Below are 17,864 nucleotides of genomic sequence, written 5' to 3'. Positions count from 1 at the left end.
AACCACGGTGTCAACTCTATTGACAAACATTTTTTTTCCCAATTTGGGAGCTAGATGGTCTTTTGAAGAAATAAGTAGTGGATGGTTACTATGGGGAAAAGAGAATACTGTCCCTGGAAGTTGTGGGGATTTTTTTTTAACGAGCTCCGCTGTTTTGTTTTTGCTTCAAGGCGGTGAAGTTTTAATTTCTGTGCTAAAATTAAATTGCATCCAAAAAATAGAAGAGGAATCCTGTGGAATGATGAGGCCCAGTGCAGCACAATGGTGACCTGGCAGACGTTTTAGCTTACAAACAGTCCGTGAAGACGACAGTACTCTCCCGTTGTGTATCCCCAGGAAAGTCTTTACTGTTTTGTTAATTCTTATTTTACAGTCAATGTTTACAGTCAATGCATGCAATACAGTTTACATGTCAGTGCATGCAATACAGTTTACAGTCAATGCATGCTATCACTTTTCCTCAAGTTTAGATACAGACAAGAGTATCTATGGGGGGAGTGACAGGGATGTGTCTGCATGGGACGCCCCATTGTTTGGTGATGGAAAGTACTGTCAAATGGGTGGGATGGCCGTCTTAAGTTACCTAATAGAGTTTTCAAGGCAAGAGGTGAACTGAGATTCTTTGCCGTTGCCTGACTCTGTGTAACAACCCCGGACTTCCTTGGAGGACTCCCATCCTGGTTCTAACCTGGCAGGCCTTGCTTGGCTTCTGAGATCTGACAAGATGAGGCCAGCCTATTGTTTAGCAAATGCACTTCACTTTTTGAGGAATGATCCAGTGAGTATGTTTATACGGAGATCATTCCTCAGCTTCGAAAGTGAATGAGGTGAGTCCTACTACACCAGTGATAGTGAACCTTTTTGACTCAGTGTGTGAAAAATTTGGAAAACGCCTAACTTGATTCTGCTGGTGTGCAACTCCCTCCCAAACAAGAGAAAAACAATTCTTTGCATATTCATTTATATCTTTAAAAAATACAGTCCAATCATGTGGTGCTAAGTATTATATAAAGAAATGTCAAATAATTACAAAAATGACTCAGACAGGGAGAAGAAGTGTTGTCGGGTGTTGGTGAACACTAGTGTGTCACCCAAAATGTTGTGGTGTGTCCACCTTTGCCACGTGGGTCATCGGTTCGCCATCACTGATCTACACAAATTCATTCAAGCTTTTGGATAATTGTCCACGTGCCACGCCAACTCCAGCAGTAGCCACCCCCCTGGAAGGTTCTAGCTAGCCAATACTCCTGCAAATTGCAGTATCCTACACAGGGGTTCTGCCTCGGTGGATGATTCTACAAACGGGAGCTCTAGCGCAAATATTACGGTTGCCCTGACAGGTTTCCATGAATGGATCATCCTCCTGAATCTATGCAAACCCCCTCCCCACAACTTGGTCCATGAGAACTCTTACAGTCTTGATTACTAGTTGGGAGAACAGAGTCCAGTCATCTCTTACTCTTTTCAGTTAACTGGTACTGTCTACGCCAGTGATGGCGAACCTTTTCGAGACCGAGTGCCCAAATTGCAACCCAAAACCCACTTATTTATCGCCAAGTGCCAACACGGCAAATTAACCTGAATACTGAGGTTTTAGTTTAGAAAAAACGGTGGGCTCCGAGGCGTGCGTTACTTAGGAGTAGGCTTGGTGGTAGTCGGTGACTTTGCTTTGAAGCAACCATGCAACTCTTCCAATGGGTGAATCACGACCCTAGGAGGGTTTTCTCAGAAGCAAGCCCCATTGCCAGCAACCGAGCTTACTCCCAGGTAAAGGATCGCGCTTTAGTTCTTCGCATGAAAATCAGTGGGGTTTAACAGCACTTAAAAGGGTTACCTACACTGCTTCCCCAAAACTGGGTCTTAGGTTTAATGCTAATAATCGAGCCCAGCAGCCCAGGCCAGCCTAGATGTGGGGGGGGGGGGGCACTCTGTTTGCACGTGCCCACAGAGAGGGCTCTGAGTGCCACCTCTGGCACCCGTGCCATAGGTTCGCCACCACTGGTCTACGCAGATAGTATCGGTCATCTATTCCACAGGATGGATGGGAGAGGCTGGGCCTTGTGTGTGTAACTTCTGGTGCTAATGTGGTGGCGCATCATTGCTTAATTTGGTGACACCGAAGTCTCACTCACAGGGCATTACCTTAGCACTGAGTGGGAGTGCTGTTATCCATGGCAGTTTTTGCCTTCAGTTCCAACCTTTTTAACATCCTTCTGGTTTTGCGAGAGGGCCAGTTTAAGTGTATAAAAATGGGCTACTAGAGTTCATGGGTTCACGGTGACTGCTTAAGTGGGTGGGACACAGCTGTCTTCTGCACTGTGGCTCAAAAAAACACTAGGAAGACGTGCCAGTGCCTACACCTACCATCAATTAGAGATAGCTTTGAGGTTCAGGGCAGAGCTGGGATGCAGTGAGTGGAAATAAACACAAATTCAAGGATACTAGAGTAACACACAAGGTTTTGGCTTCTAGTTTTATTTGCGGAATCCATCAATCTTGGCCTGTTGGGTGGGGCTCCCAGCAGCAAGAATAGGAGGAGAAAAAAGGACGCACCATAGCTCCATGTCAGTAGCACCTTGTGTTTCTAATGCTATGTCTATGGTATGGCAAGAGGCAAAGCAATTTCTTCAGTCCTACTCTGATGTGCTTCATCTCATTGCCAGGATGCTGATGAGAACTGCCTAATATAGCACCTTTTTACCCAGGTAAACACTTATAAAGTGGGGGAAGCTGTACTTTTCTTTCTGAAGGGCCCAGGACCATTTTTACCAGTTTGAAAGGAAGTCTGGTGATACTCAAGAATAACTTGGCTTATTGCTAACACAGCTAAGTTCAGCAAATTACAGAGATCTCTTTTAACAGGTATTGTTAAGAGGAAGTTCTACAATTACGTGGGCTCATGATGGCACTCTGTAATGGTGTTTTCTGCACCTTACATTTTGCATAAATTACTAAGAAATCAGTGCCAACCTCCTTATGTTTAATCACCCCATTTAGATTGCTTCAATCATTCTGAACCGAAGACAACCTCAGTTTCATGAAGACACGTTATAGAGTAGGTTCTGCTGAGCAAAAGCCATGCAGGGATTATTAAAGACTCTATGCTTGTATTGTGTGGGACTACAGTTTTCTGTAACTCTGTATCACGCTGCTTAACCTAGCCTTACCAACATTATGCGTTTGCCTGAAGATCTTGAGAAATGGCCAGGGAGCAGGACACAAAAGGTGGAGCATTGCATGTTGAGTAGTTATGACCGTCTGCCTCCCTGCCCAGTGATAAGGGGCTCCCAAACGGCTGCTGTAGGGTTCCTACCCAGTAACCTGAACCTGAACAGCACTTGCCTGCAAGTAGCCAGTGTGGTGTACTGCTTAAGAGCTGTGGACTCTGATCTGGAGAACGGGGTTTGATTCCAAACTCACTGAGCGTCACCTACCTCACAAGGTGTCTGTTGTGGGGAGAGGAAGGGAAGGAGTTTGTAAGCCCCTTTGAGGCTCCTCACAGGTGGGGGCATAAATCCAAACTCTTCTTCTCGTTTTCATTCTCAAGCTATAAAAGGCAGCTGCAGGTATCCAAACTAAGCTAATATTCATCCTTTATCATTCAAGTATTTGTCATGCACTGGGCTTGATCCAGCTGGCACCTGACTGTGTTTTGTTCTGTTGAGCTATTGGACCCAATTGTTGCACATGAGGCGATCCAATTCAGTGGGTACTGGATGAACTTCACAAAACACACCATATCTTAATGATCGCCCACTTCAACTGCTCCTAGTTTTCCCTTGCTGCACTTAGGAAATAGCATGTTGTATATGATCCCGCTACCTCACAGGTGTCAAACTCGTGGCCCTCCAGATGTTATGGACTACAGTTCCCATCATCCCCTGCCAGCATGATGCTGGCAGGGGATGATGGGAATTGTAGTCCATAACATCTGGAGGGCTGCGAGTTTGACACCTGTGCACTACCTTGTCACTTTGGCCCAATATCTAGGGTAGATCTTCAGGGTTTACGGTTGTATCTGCCTTTCAGCAAAGATCGTCAGTTCACCACAGGCATTTTACATCAGCCCATCACTCTTGGGAAATCTGGACGATCTTTTTCAGTAGCCTAAGAGTTAAAAAATAAAATAAAGGCAAATGTATAATGTTTGCCTCTGTTGCCTTTGAGAATTACAGCAGCCAACTTGTTCCTCTCAAAACACCATTAGGTAGCTTTAAATTTCTGGAAATTTCAATTCATCCTCAAAATTGCAGATGAGGAAGTTCCAACCAGCTCTGGCTCGTATCAGAGACCATCTGTGGACAGTACTGCGGTTTGAGTTTCAGAAGCTTCGTCTATAGTCTAACGTAATATCCTCCCCTTTCCCATTTATGTTGGCTCTCATACCTGCAAAAAAACCTTCTTGGCTTTTGGTAACACACTGCAACTGGATGTCATCATCTAAGAAATATTGCCTTACATTACTGCTGGTAGAAAAGAGCCAGTAGATAGAAAACTGTGAACAGTGGATTTGCAGTTAAGGGAGAAAGGAAAAGAGGAGGAGAGAGATGTAAACCTTTGGTCAAGATGCATTACAAACAATCCAGACAAGCTAATTACAACACCAGGTGCCAGATTCACGGCACAGTTGGCTTTGTGTTCTGAAGACATAATTACAAATACAGTACACTGTTTCATGCCATGACAGGGCTTTCCAAAGTGTGATGTTATATTTCTAATCCGTAATTCAAATCCCTTAAAATGCTTTCAGCTTCACACGGTTGGGGCAACTTCCTTCTTTTCTTGGTTTAAGTGCTATGCATCTTCTCGTGTGAAGATTATTTCAAGGGTCGATTATAGTTCTCACAACCACTGAAAAGCTGTCATTGGGCATGTGAAAAATAATGGGTCAAATTGGTTCTTGAGCCCGCTACGGATTAGTGTATTGAGGGGGTGGGAGGTAACTGGAATCTGCATAAGTTTGAGTTAAAATATGTGCATGAAAAACAGCTGGTGCCACCATTTGATTTAATGTTGGCAGCTCAAAAATATTGCTGTGTATGGAGAAACGACGGATGTTTCATCAGAAAACCAAAGTATCAACCAATTCACAACGATCCAATTGTAGGCACATGCTGCTGTTGTTCTGCCTCCTGCACAACGTACTATTTAACGCAAGCCAGGCAATTTTAGAGTTAAATTGATATAAAGATTAAGAAAAGCTGAAAAAATGACAAAGCTAACTTTTTCCTTGGGTTGGGGGATGTGATTTCTTCTATGGATGTGTGGGCCTTTTTTTCCCCCTTGTAAGAGAGACAGCAAACAGCTGTACAGATTAAAATGGAGCAAATTCCAATCTTGTGCAGTTCCACTGCTTTTTGTGGAACTCTGCCAGAACTGTGCTGAGCTCCACCTGTTCCTGCTGCCTTCCTGCTTGAATATTTTTAGTGTGACTGGCTCTGTATCTTCATCTAGAAAAGGCAAAATGTTGTGCACTCGCAAGTGTGATGCTAGCCAAACCCTGCAAACACACAGGAATGACACAGCTAAGGCAGATCAGTGGGACGTGTGTAAGATGGAATGGCATGCGGCTGTGTCATGGGTTTGTGCTGTGTAGGTGGCTAACATAATTTTATTTTATTTTATTAGATTTATATCTCACCCTTCTGACCGGGGCTGGGTTCAGGGTAGCATGCATTTATATTTAAAAACATTCCATAAATGTTTTTAAATATGCATGCATTAAATATGTATTAAAGTTGTTAGGTCTCAAACCTTGAAGCAATAAACGGACTCTGTACTGTTGATCAGCCGTGTTTATTGATTGGCATCAAAGCACCCAGCTGCTGCCGAACCTGGCTTTTGCTGTCCCCTTTATTCAGAAGGGGATCCCCGCTCCCGTTTTCACAAAGAATGTGAGAAAGAGTTATTTCGGAGCCAAGGCACCCCAAGGTCAGCAACAGATAGAGATAAAACCACCTGGTTTCCTGCCCCCACAAGACAATGGAAACATCCCGTTTCCCATTAGACCAGACGTATCCGGGGTAAGCCTAGTTATCTACCTGGCATGTGAAGCCATAAAGCAAAGATCGAAGAAAGAATAGATCAAGGAGAGAATGCCCCAATACAGCAGTAGTAACATATAGCAGACTGGTTATATATATATACAATCCCCCTGACAGATACAATCCCCCTGACAGTAGTCCTGCTACAATGTCCAAACTCCTCTCCTCTCAAGGATGTTTCATCAGCCCTTTTGCAGAGTTTGCTGCAGAGCAAAGTAAAGGCAACTATTTCATGACCTCTGAACTTCTAGGATCCAAACTGGAGCTCCAATTCACAGCAGTTCAGAATGGCTTGGCTGATCATGAAAAACAGGGAGGAAATTTATAAGAATATACCCTCTTCACCTGTGTAATCAGAAGGTCTAATGGTGTATCAAAGTGCACTTGTTTAAATAAAAAATACAAGTCAAGAATTTTTACCATTCCCCCTTCCTTCCAAACCACAGCAAGCATTCTTAAAGACCTGACCAATCATGGGGGGGGGGGGGGGGATCTTTACCAGTGTTGCTTCTTTTCAATCACACCTACTTCTACTGTGATTTCTGAGTTCAGAAACTTTTGCATCTATTTTGCTAAATTCAAAGGGTTTTTTTTGCATGCACGCCTTGAATAAATCTTCCTAATCTAACTTCCATTCTTGTAAGGGTTCGTTAAATATCTTTCCTATCCTCTTCTCTCAGCTATGCTCATTTTCTTCCAGTCTGGCTTTCAACTAGACCAATGATGGCGAACCTTTTCGAGACTGAGTGCCCAACTGCAACCCAAAACCCACTTATTTATCGCAAAATGCCAACATGGCAATTTAACCTGAATACTTAGGTTTTAGTTTAGAAAAAACGATTGGCTCCGAGGCGCGCATTATTTGGGAGTAAATTTGGTGGTAGTTGGTGGCTTTGCTTCAAAGCAACCGTGCAACATTTCGAATGGAGCACAGGCACCAGGCCCGCCGACCGAGGCATCCCTGGTTGCTGTGGTGCACATACGTTGCACCCAGCAGCCCAGCCCAGATGTGTGTGTGTGGGGGGATGATTTTCCACCTCCCCACATGATGAACTCTGCGCGCGTGCCCACAGAGAGGGCTCTGAGTGCTGCCTCTGGCACTCGTGCCATAGGTTCTCCACCAGGGAACTAGACCAAGTAAGGATCAAAGTTTCAGCATCTCAGTTAGGGGGAAAGTGGGCCTTAGAACAAATACAACCGACTCTATCTTAACAAGCTCAACTCATTATACAGCAGTAAATGTCTTTACTACCTAGATGAAGACATTTTTGAGCTGTGAGGGCCAAATGAGATCACATCTTATATATCCAAAATCACGTTCTCCACCAATCAGCTCATTAGCCTAAATAGGTGAGATGTCCAGAAAGTTGTCCACTTCTGATCTACAGCCAGTGTTTGATGACAAGATGTCTGTTTGCACTCACACCTGCCACATCATACTGAGATACAATTCTATGTTACAAATGGTACGTGACTATACCGCAACAGCACTGGAACAGGAGCAATCCAAATTTTTCTATTGTGAAGGTATTCTAGCAATTATGTACTGCCTTCACCAGCTCTTTTCTTACTGGAAGAGCTTACTATGAACGTTTTTTTCAAGATACTGTGAGGCACACAAGAGTGGCACCTACACAGATATTTTTAGTGTAAGATCTGCTGTTTGAATACCAGCAGACTGTCAGCCCCCTTTTGCTGGTAAAGTGAAATACTTACTTCAACAAGTGGAACAGTGTGAGTATTTTACTGTGAAGGTGGCTCGTTCGATAGGACTACTGGGAATTACAGACTTGTGCCAATGAACTCATTGACTAGTAGGTTTATCATGAGCCAATCTTTCATTTAGAATACGCTATTTTAATTTTTTGCCAATTTGCTACACTTTCATAGCATATTTAGAATTCTCCCCTGCCAATTAAAAATGGCTTCTTGTACCATGCTTCAGTGCTACAAAGACAGCACAAGAAACCCCTCTTTGACTGTAGGAAGTCATGTGTTCTCCCCTGGACCAATTATAGAAGCTGTAGAATCAGTACCAGGACTTGTATCACCTGTGCACACTTAGTAGTTATGGCTACGTTGCCAAGAATCAGGGTGTTCCTAAGTCCATATTTCCTCTTGTTTCTGGACTTTCTTCTTACTCTCTGCAAAATGTATTTATCTTTTTTTTGGGGGGGGGGGGAATAATGTTTTCCCATGCTTAAGACAAATAAAAATATGCAATTTCTAATAAAAAGGTGCAATAGTCAATATTGTATAGTGCATTTAAAAGTTTATTTTTAAAGGTTTTTATTTACAATCAAATTATTTTCACAGTAACATTTTCCAAAATATGTAATCGTTCACATCTATAAAACAGGTAAAAAAAACGAATTACTACAAACAGTATAATTGAACAAATGTGTATCCCAGAAATAACATAAGTCTACTTTCAATAGTAAGCTCTTTGCAGACACCTTATAATAAATAAGGAAAGATGCCAAGGAATGGAAGGTGGGTATTTTCGTCATGAATTCTTCCAGTAGCTTTTTTTGTTTGGCTTATAACTAAGGTTGCAGTGGTCACTACCCTTTTCTCCAGGTGTATTGTCTGCCCTTCTGAACTTTGAGGGATAGGAACAGAAAACTCCAGTTTCAACTATTAATTTTAACTACAGTGGAACCTCGGTTTATGACGACTTTGGATTTTGTCGGTTTCAGTTATCATCGATCATCACGAGCCGTTGTATTGCCTCGGTTTTCGTCGGTTGCCTGCCGACGAAATCCAAGGCGACTTTTGCATAATTAAGCTGTGTCATTTGCGTTGTGCCTGAAAATGCCTTAGCAGACCAGGTGCTCGGCAGCAGCAGCAGCAGGCCATTGCTTTCACCTCCTGCATGTGAGCTCCCAAAGATATCTGGTGGGCCACTGTGAGTAGCAGAGTGCTGGGCTAGATGGACTCTGGTCTGATCCAGCAGGCTCTTTCTTGTGTTCTTAACTTTGCTGCGTCATTTGCTTTGCGTACCTTGGTTTTCGGCGGTTTCGGTTTTCATTGGGTGTTTCCGAACGGATCGCCAACAAAAAACGAGGTTCCACTGTATTTTAAAAAACCCTGATCTGAAATAAATATGTGGATAAAAAATAATAAATCATGAAGCTCCACATTATTTCCCTTCAGTTACTTTTGAATTTTGGCAGATGATGCCATCTGCCTTTTAGAAACAGTAATTAATTATCCCCGGATGTGTGTGTCTGCATTACTTAAGGACAATCATCATGCGCTCCAACTGCCATTTGGAGCCAGTAGTCCAGGCTCCGGAAGATGACCAAGTTATATAAATTCTCTCCTCCTCTCAGGAAACCATGTTCGTTTTCTTTCCACGAAACTGGGCTGTCGGCAAAGCCATGAACTACCAACGATATCCACTCAGCCAGCTTCGGTTCTTCAAAATAGCAGCTGCCAAGAGAGTCCAAGGAGTACCCCACCGTTAAATTAATGAAGACATATCACAGAAATTAAATCATCGTGACTATGTAACCAACTGCCTAAATCCTATGCATATTTACTCTGAAGTGAGCCTCTTGTGAGAAGAATTAAGAAGAAGAAGAAGAGTTTGGATTTATATCCCCCCTTTCTCTCCTGCAGGAGACTCAAAGGGGCTCACAATCTCCTTGCCCTTCCCCCCCTCACAACAAACACCCTGTGAGGTAGGTGGGGCTGAGAGAGCTCCGAGAAACTGTGACTAGCCCAAGGTCACCCAGCTGGCGTGTGTGGGAGTGCACAGGCTAATCTGAATTCCCCAGATAAGCCTCCACAGCTCAGGCGGCAGAGCTGGGAATCAAACCCGGTTCTTCCAGATTAGATACACGAGCTCTTAACCTCCTACGCCACTGCTGCTCCAAAAACACAGCATACCCAATATAGCCGTGACCTTCACTGGGAAGGACAATCAATCTCATCACATGAAAACACACAGCAGTAATGAAAAGGAACAGTTACCTAGGATCTGATTTCTATATTATATAAAAGAGAAAATTATCCATTTAATGTACCCATCACTAATTTCTTTTTAAATACTAGCCAGATACAGGCATAAGCAGTCACGGAAGCTCATGTACTAAGAAATATCAAGAACTTTATTTCTCATTTTGATTAACGTACGTAGTTGTTAAGTGTGGTAGATGTAACAATAACCTTTTTTAAGAGCAGCGAAACAGAATTTTAGAAGAAATGCAAGAGGAACTGCCGTATGCTCCTTACTTGCTAAAACATAACTAATTCTTCGTGCATTCTACTTGGTGTATATGTTAATATCTTTCAGACAGAAAGTTCAACATAAAACCTCATGAAGGCTATCAAATTACCAGTGAAGCAGCTCAGTTTAAGCACAAAACTGCCAACATAATCAAGTCATATATGAAGACATGAGAATAAAATATCTGAAAATAAAAATTCAGGTTCCTGATCAATTAATAATTCACATATATCACACCAAAGTTAAGCTTGTCTATAACCAATTGATTTCAGCAGGTAAGCTAACCACATGCTTAATTCCTATTTCAAATATATATGCTTTAAAATATGTATTTTTTGTGAGATTAGCTACTCGGTGTGTCTCTAACCAAAACACCTCCATAGTGCAGGGATATCAGCTGTTGGGGATTTCACAGCAGCAGAAGTGGAAAAGCATATCAATTTCTCAAAAAATAGATCACAACAAATAGTGCAAACAAGTTTTACCACATGAAAGTATACAGTTCCACATACATACTTCATGATCAGAACTTGGGATGTCTAATGTTTCCAGATATACATTGCTCAGTTTGTACAATTAACAACTTACCATATTTGTTCTAATATATGAATTATCTTCTCTGGAAGGATAAAGCCAGTTATCGTACACAACAAAGCTTGATCAACAAATGTGCTTGGCTGAGGGCATGAATAGGTTGATAAGAAACTGGAGGCTGTGTTTTCTCTGAAAACAAAGGATAGACCAAATAAAATGCTTGTATTCTGCAGGTTCTCTTAATATTCTATGTGCTAAATACTGCTTTAAAATCTGTGTATACTGCTTTAAAATCTGCTTTATACTGTGTATCTGTGTATACTGCTTTAAAATCTGTGTAGCAGACAGTTAAACTAGTAAAATGCTAAGCCTTTGTTCCTTTCAAAGGGCACAATTCACAGGGCAATTCCCCTGTGCAAGCAATAGTTGGGAATTGTAGATCTTGCCCTGTGGGATCTGTGAAACAAAGTGATGCTTTGAACAGTGTTCTTATGACTAAAAGCAATTTAGATGTGAAAGTTATTACCTAAATTCCGTCAACTGAGTGTACGAACAACAAGAGAAAGGTTCTAAATGTTAACACCCAATCTGTGTACTTACAGGTCATCACAACTGAGAATGGCCCCAAACCATTCAAAGAATTCCTGCGCACTGCATGCCGCTTCTGGTTCCCCTTTCAGTTTATTATTCTCCAGCACTGGACACTGCAAATTCCTTAATGTGCTGAATGTTACTTTTGGCTGCAAGGCCTGTATTTGGTTTTTGGAAAAGTATGACATCAGTGTTGACTCTTCTGATCCTTCAAAGAAAAGTAACAAAAAAAGAACTAAAAATCAGAATTAAAAAATCTTCTCAAAACGAGAGTTTTGATGTCATTCCAACGTTTTTATGATCGTATGCAAAGCAGGAGACGAATGGGGCAAAATATTGTACTGAAATGAAATCTTCCTGCAAAATATTTCTCTCTGTCATGCCAAATTTCTGTGACTTCCAACCTACTCATACAAGCCTTGCTTTTAGGAAACAAAGAACACTTTTCAGGTCTAGTTAAACTTCCCAGTGACCTCAATGAATCACACGGGCAAAAGTTATGTAATCAACTTCATTAGGAGAGGTTTAAACTGAAACGATACCTTTAAGTTGGCAGATAGAGAATATCAGCAAGGGCGTATTTACTGAGTGTGAGCAATCAGGTAAACCTGAACAGGAGAATCCCATGAAAAAAGTCATTGGGGGTGGGGGTTGGGTGGGGGGAGTGTCTTTTGCCAATAAAAACACAGTTTAGGCAAAACAAATGGTTCCAGCTGAAAAAAGCTGAATAGTCTTTCACCTTTTTTTTTTTTTACTTTCAAAGACATGGCAGCCAGGAGAGCTGTTAGGAGTGGTCAGGCAACCCGATCCATGCAAAAACGTTGACATGGGTTTGGGTTTTTTGTTTTTTTTAATTCTGGGTCTTTTAAAGCTGACCCTAAAAAATACAAGGGAAAAAAAGGTCACACATCTACTCATCACTAGAAAGAAAAAATGAAAGGGCTGTCCTGTGGGGGAGGGGAGGGCAAACACCGCAGATTAGTAACTATACAAACTCAGAATTCACATGAACACCTTTCTTCAGTCACATTCTTTTTAAAGTTCATAATAATACATACACCATGATTTGCAAGATAGATACGTTGCTGTAAAACAACTGGTAAACTTATGCAATTTGAATAATGCACATGTCCATATTCCATCACCTCATGGCTAATTTAAGAATTTCAGCTACTAATATACATCATCATTACCAACAGATCAGTTTTAGTTCTTTTAAAAATCGTAGCACCTTAACCACAATGTATATGCCAATCTATCACTGAAAGCTAAGTCCAGAGAGAGAGAGAGAGAGAGAGAGAGAGAGAGACAGACAGACAGACAGACAGACATGTAAGTTCCGGAGTTCTGTGAAATAACATGTTTCTCTGAACAACAGATCACTGTCTCTGTATTAAACTTATAAGTAGCTTAAATACACAGATGTGCAGGCATGCGTAAAAAATGTAACTCTAGAATCAGATTTTGCAACAGAACAATAACTAATCTAATGCATTCCAGTTTCATTTCCCCAGCAGTTCATTATTTACCTGTGTGGTGCCAAGCCAGCAGGAAATCAAACTCGAGAGGTTTTTTCTCTTTCAGGGCCCAGATCACTCTCTTATACCTCTTGCTATCAGGACCAAAAGTTGGTTCAGTCAAGTCAATATTAATAACTATCAAGAGGGGAAAGGAAATTTTAAATAAGCAGTGTATTAACACATTTTAAATTTCAGAGACAACTAGAAGAAAAATCAACAAAAAATTAAGAAGCTTTATGAGCAGTAGAAACTGCGATAAATATCAGTGTGAGTATACCAGAGACACTGTCATGAGCCAGCCCCTGGGTACTTGCCAGGACACAGAGGACTCTGATGCAGAGCCTGACAACATAGTGCTGCCAGAGTTGGCTGCTCCTGAGGAAAACCAGGCAGCAGTGCCAACTCCCAGCCCTTCCCTGCCTGATGCCGTGCAGGTGGAACAGCCTGCAGATCCCCCTAGGGAACCCAGTAATGAGTCAGCTGTACACAGGAGGCAGAGGTGACTGCTGCAGGAACAAAGGAGAAGTGCTGGTATTGCAGCAAGATATGGGAAGATAGAAGTGTCTGAATCTGATGAAGATTAACTCCTTGCAGAATCCCAGTCCCAAGGATAGGGCTCTGTATATAACCCTGGACTTGAGCTTGGTTCTGCCTGGGTGTGTTACCTGTCGCCTCTGTGTGCCTGGCTTATCGCTGTTTCCCAGTCTGCTTATCGGTTCTCCTATACCACGACCTGCGGACTGACCCTTGACTACATTTTTGCCTGCCACATGCCTTGACCCATTGGACTGCTTTCTGACTATACTTCTGCCTGCCTTGGCCTATTGAACTGTCTTCCCACTATGCTGTTGCCTGCCGCCTGTTTGGCCCTGCGAGGCTGGACCTGACCATGCCCTGCCTGCCAGCAGCACAGACATGGGATGGACATTTTAATTTGCATCTAGAGAATTCAATGGAAGAACATTTTTACACACATTCAGAGGTTCATGGCCATTAACAAGGTATTAGTCACACACAGGAACAATGGCTTCTTCCTCAGGTCTCTTTTGTGGGGGCATGGGAACATTTTCACTTTCACAATAGATTTGTGTAGTGATTAATTTCAATCTAAATCCAAATCTAACTTCAAATGCCAGAAGCTCCATCCCCAGGAAAAGAAGCAGAACTAGGCAATCAACTGAGTTATTTTCAAATGAGCATTTTCAAGAAGTTCAGTCATCTAGAAAGATGTGATGTGTCTTTTTCCAGCTTCTGAGTAATGTTATATAGTCCACAAGCCAATCAGAAGAATACTTACTGAATCTCATTGGTTTTTTACCGGAATACCGAGACGGATGGCCTTGCAAACCAAGTTCTTCATAAGTGTCTTTGTCCACTGACAAAATTAGTTTGCCTATGAATGACAATTATTTTAAACAATTATTTTTTCATTTCATTTTGTCAATGACTAAGGTAATTGACAAAGATCACTGCTGTCACAAAATAAACCAGCCAGCAAGGTAGCTAAGAATTATTATGAGAAGCAGTGGCGTAGGAGGTTAAGAGCTCGTGTATCTAATCTGGAGGAACCGGGTTTGATTCTCCGCTCTGCCGCCTGAGCTGTGGAGGCTTATCTGGGGAATTCAGATTAGCCTGTACACTCCCACACATGCCAGCTGGGTGACCTTGGGCTAGTCGCAGCTTCTCGGAGCTCTCTCAGCCCCACCTACCTCACAGGGTGTTTGTTGTGAGGGAGGAAGGGCAAGGAGATTGTAAGCCCCTTTGAGTCTCCTACAGGAGAGAAAGGGGGGATATAAATCCAAACTCTTCTTCTTCTATGACCCAAAGAAGCCATGGATCCCTTAGATTCAAATATGTAATTAAAGGCTAGTCCTGTAAATGCATATGAGAAAATCCCATTCATTTCATTCACAGCTTTCTAGCACAAAGATCAGGAGATGCAAAGACGATCAGTGGTCATATGAGTATAGTAGCTTTATGCATTGCTTTACAAGGCCATTGTCTCGTGCCACTGCATTCAGTGATGCTTGAAAAGAACTATAAATATGTTAAAAAGATTAACATGTATGGCTGGAACAGGATTCCATACCTGTTGGTAGCAAAGCAGCAGTATTGTCTTCATCAATTCTTGTATTATATGTAAGAGCATAACATGATCCTAAAACACAAATACAAACAGAGGTTCATACAGTTTTTTAATGCTACATCTAGTACCACCACAGGAAATCCTGTGCTTCAAAGACACCCTACCAGGGCTTTTTATGAAAGAAGACCATGAATCAATGCCATCTAAAGCCTTGAGAATTTTATATGGTATAAAACACAAGACTCCAAGTACACAGAAACTGATATAGAGATGGTACATCATTTGGTCTGAAATATTTAGCTCATTAAGTTTGCAATTATATCTACAGTAAGGGCTCAAGCACACCTAATTTCATAAAATGTTAATGCTTTTTCAATGCAGAGGTTATGTTGCTCTGAACTGAATGAAAAGGTGACATAAAATATTTTAAATAAAAATATAAAATAAATACGCATAAACAAACAGTACTAAATGCTAGCAAGCAAAAAACAGTTTTGATAGGGATTTTTTGTTTCTAGCAGTATTGTTAGCTAACAAAGTTTACTGAAAGGTGAGACAGGAATCTTTCAAAACATAAATACCTTTTTTTAAAGTAACCTTTTTTTCTGCAGGGTTTCTCATGCTTGTCTATCAGTTTCAGGTCTCTTACCTTTCTTCACAAACGTGCTAATAAATTCCTCTGTAACAATCTCATGAAGAGGCAAGTTCTTCACCAAGTAATACTCCCCAAGACTTGCAACTGCACTTTTAAATATATCTGGAACTAATCCACAATTCGGGATCAAAAAGGTCACCTGTTTAGACGATATTTAGGACACAAATTAGATATTTTGCTCACTGATAATATGGTACAACTGGACTGCAAAATAAAAGACAGGAATGTGTTTTGTATGAAATAATATTCTCAAAGAGAGGCAATACATGAACAGTTTAAATACTGTGTATTGTCGAAGCCTGGAAAACCCACGACAACCAGTTTAAATACTGTCCTTCAGTTTGTACCCAGTACCTTTTGCTTCCATTTTCTTTATAATCTTTGGATCCTCAACTTCTGAGAACAGATTTGTCATACAAGAATGAATCCTATTCTATTCTCACAGCAACTTATTTGGTAGGAAGACCACACTGAGAAACAGTGACTTGCATGCACCATTCAAGTTTTTTCTCAGTGAGCAAGGCTAACATTTCGTCAGTAACATCATAATGGCTAACCATCTAACTGCATACTGTCCGTGTAGTTGTAGTAGAATCACGTGGTTCCTCCCCCTGACTACATTAATCGCATAGAAGACTACAGGGAACTTGAGCAGAGCCTATCTCGCTCTCTAGAGCTATTAAAGGAATAAGAAAATGTGTGTAAACATAAAAATAATGCCACAAGTGATTATCACAAGATGCAAACTTCAAAAGGCAAAGTGTGACAGGAACAATAAAACCAGAAAAAAAACGAACAGGCCAAAAGCAAGCTATTTAAACTGAATGTTACTGTTGTAGCTTGTTTCTACAAGAAAGCACGCAATAGCAAATTCACAGTTCTAAGGAAAGTGTGCATAACAAAGGCATGTGCAGTATGCCCACCCAGTTGATACATGTGTCTTGGTTGTTTCCTTAATCTTTTCATGCAACATTTCCTTAATCTTTTTGTATAATGTGTCAACTGAATTAACTACATCCGGCAAAGACTATTTTGATACATATACAACATGCTAAAAACAGGCAAATGCTTGGCGGTGGCAGGTATGTTCAATTAAATGCAAGTTTGTCTCAGTCTTGTATAATGGATTGAAGAATGAGAAGCGGAATGAGACTGGGAGCCTTCTCCTTCTAATGAACTTGTCCCACATTTTGATGTTGATGCTCAGAAAACGAGGGTAGGGGGACAAGAAATAGGAACCACAAGCCATGACCAACCTCTGCCCTCTTGCTATAAACCAGCTCCCCTCCCCCCCCCCCCCCCCCGGGGTTGCTTGGGGTTGACTTTAGTGTTCAAAGTCATGGTTTTGAATACTGTTGTTGATGGTCCAGCATCCATTTTCTCCAGGGGAACGGATCTCTGTATTCTGGAGATGAGCTATCATTCCAGGTGATCCACCTGGAGACTGATCATGATCAGCCATTGAGTCCAAGGGACAACCTGGGGAGGAGTACTGTGAAATTAACATAAGGAAATAATTACGTACACCGCCTGGGCTCCTTGGGGGAGGGGAGGCGGTCACAAGCACGAAAGCCCTGAATTGCATCTGCTCCCTTATTTACGGAGTATTTATAACAGTACTTATTGAGTATTTATAACAGCCATGCTTTGAAAGCAAAGAAAAAGTGCCTCGAGGTGGCAGCGAGGCAGAGCACCGGCGTTGCACCCATGCTGTTCAGCCTCCCCTAAGAGGCAACCCCGGGGACCGGCCGCGAGGGGGAAGCTGCGCGCTATCCTCACCCGGCAGTTGAAGGCGTGGTCGCGCACTCGGGCCACGTGGCTGGAGCGCTCATGCCGCACGTGGCTCCTCTCGCACACGAGCAGGTGACGGGGCGGCTCGCGGAGCCACCGCAAAGGAACGAACATGCCGGGCTCCTTTTCCCGGCCGGGCGGCTCTGAGTTGCAGAAGGTGGAACCCGCCAATGGGAGGCGGGGCATTCGCGTCGCGAGGAGGCGGAGGGAGAGAGGCGGGAGGGGCCAGTTTGGCGCGTGCGCGTTGGCAGCTGTGACAAACTCTCCCTGGACTTCCTCTGGTGTCCTCCTTTTTGGGGGGACCTGGAGGGAATCGTTCTTTTTAAAGAAACAGGAAAGTGGAGTTGTGACTCCGGGGAGAGGATGGACTGATAGATGTGGGTTTTAAGAAGCAATTTAAAAAATGCCG

The 17,864-nt window shown here is 42.3% G+C and overlaps 1 protein-coding gene across 2 annotated transcripts; it reads right to left on the bottom strand.

The window, feature by feature from the left end:
* Positions 1 to 8,299: 8,299 nt before the first annotated feature.
* RPP40 (ribonuclease P/MRP subunit p40) lies at positions 8,300 to 17,618 on the bottom strand. 2 transcript variants are annotated; one of them, XM_048507145.1, is made up of 8 exons: positions 17,444 to 17,618; positions 15,659 to 15,803; positions 15,013 to 15,081; positions 14,221 to 14,316; positions 12,933 to 13,058; positions 11,413 to 11,611; positions 10,867 to 11,001; positions 8,300 to 9,479 (listed from the first exon to the last, which is right to left on the bottom strand). In XM_048507145.1, exons 1-8 carry the CDS (start codon positions 17,567 to 17,569, stop codon positions 9,284 to 9,286), a joined length of 1,092 nt encoding a protein of 363 aa, XP_048363102.1. In that variant the 5' UTR covers positions 17,570 to 17,618; the 3' UTR covers positions 8,300 to 9,283. The 2 variants fall into 2 exon arrangements, with proteins under 2 accessions (XP_048363102.1, XP_048363103.1); XM_048507146.1 differs by lacking the exon at positions 14,221 to 14,316.
* Between the last annotated feature and the right edge of the window lie 246 nt (positions 17,619 to 17,864).

The sequence above is a fragment of the Sphaerodactylus townsendi genome, linkage group LG09 (genome assembly GCF_021028975.2).
Source record: "Sphaerodactylus townsendi isolate TG3544 linkage group LG09, MPM_Stown_v2.3, whole genome shotgun sequence".
In the NCBI taxonomy this organism is placed as follows: Eukaryota; Metazoa; Chordata; class Lepidosauria; order Squamata; family Sphaerodactylidae; genus Sphaerodactylus; species Sphaerodactylus townsendi.
The sequence above is the reverse complement of the archived record's forward strand: the minus strand, read 5'-3'. Positions and strand labels throughout refer to the sequence as shown.

What these genes read in the sequence shown, in the direction of transcription:
- RPP40 (XM_048507145.1), bottom strand. Translation starts at nt 17,569, where the DNA reads ATGTTCGTTCCTTTGCGGTGGCTCCGCGAGCCGCCCCGTCACCTGCTC. An exon ending in TAGCACGTTTGTGAAGAAAG is followed by an intron (nt 15,082 to 15,658) that starts GTAAGAGACCTG and finishes TTTGTGTTTTAG; the next exon opens with GATCATGTTATGCTCTTACA. An exon ending in ATTCTCAGTTGTGATGACCT is followed by an intron (nt 11,002 to 11,412) that starts GTAAGTACACAG and finishes CTTTGTTTTCAG; the next exon opens with AGAAAACACAGCCTCCAGTT.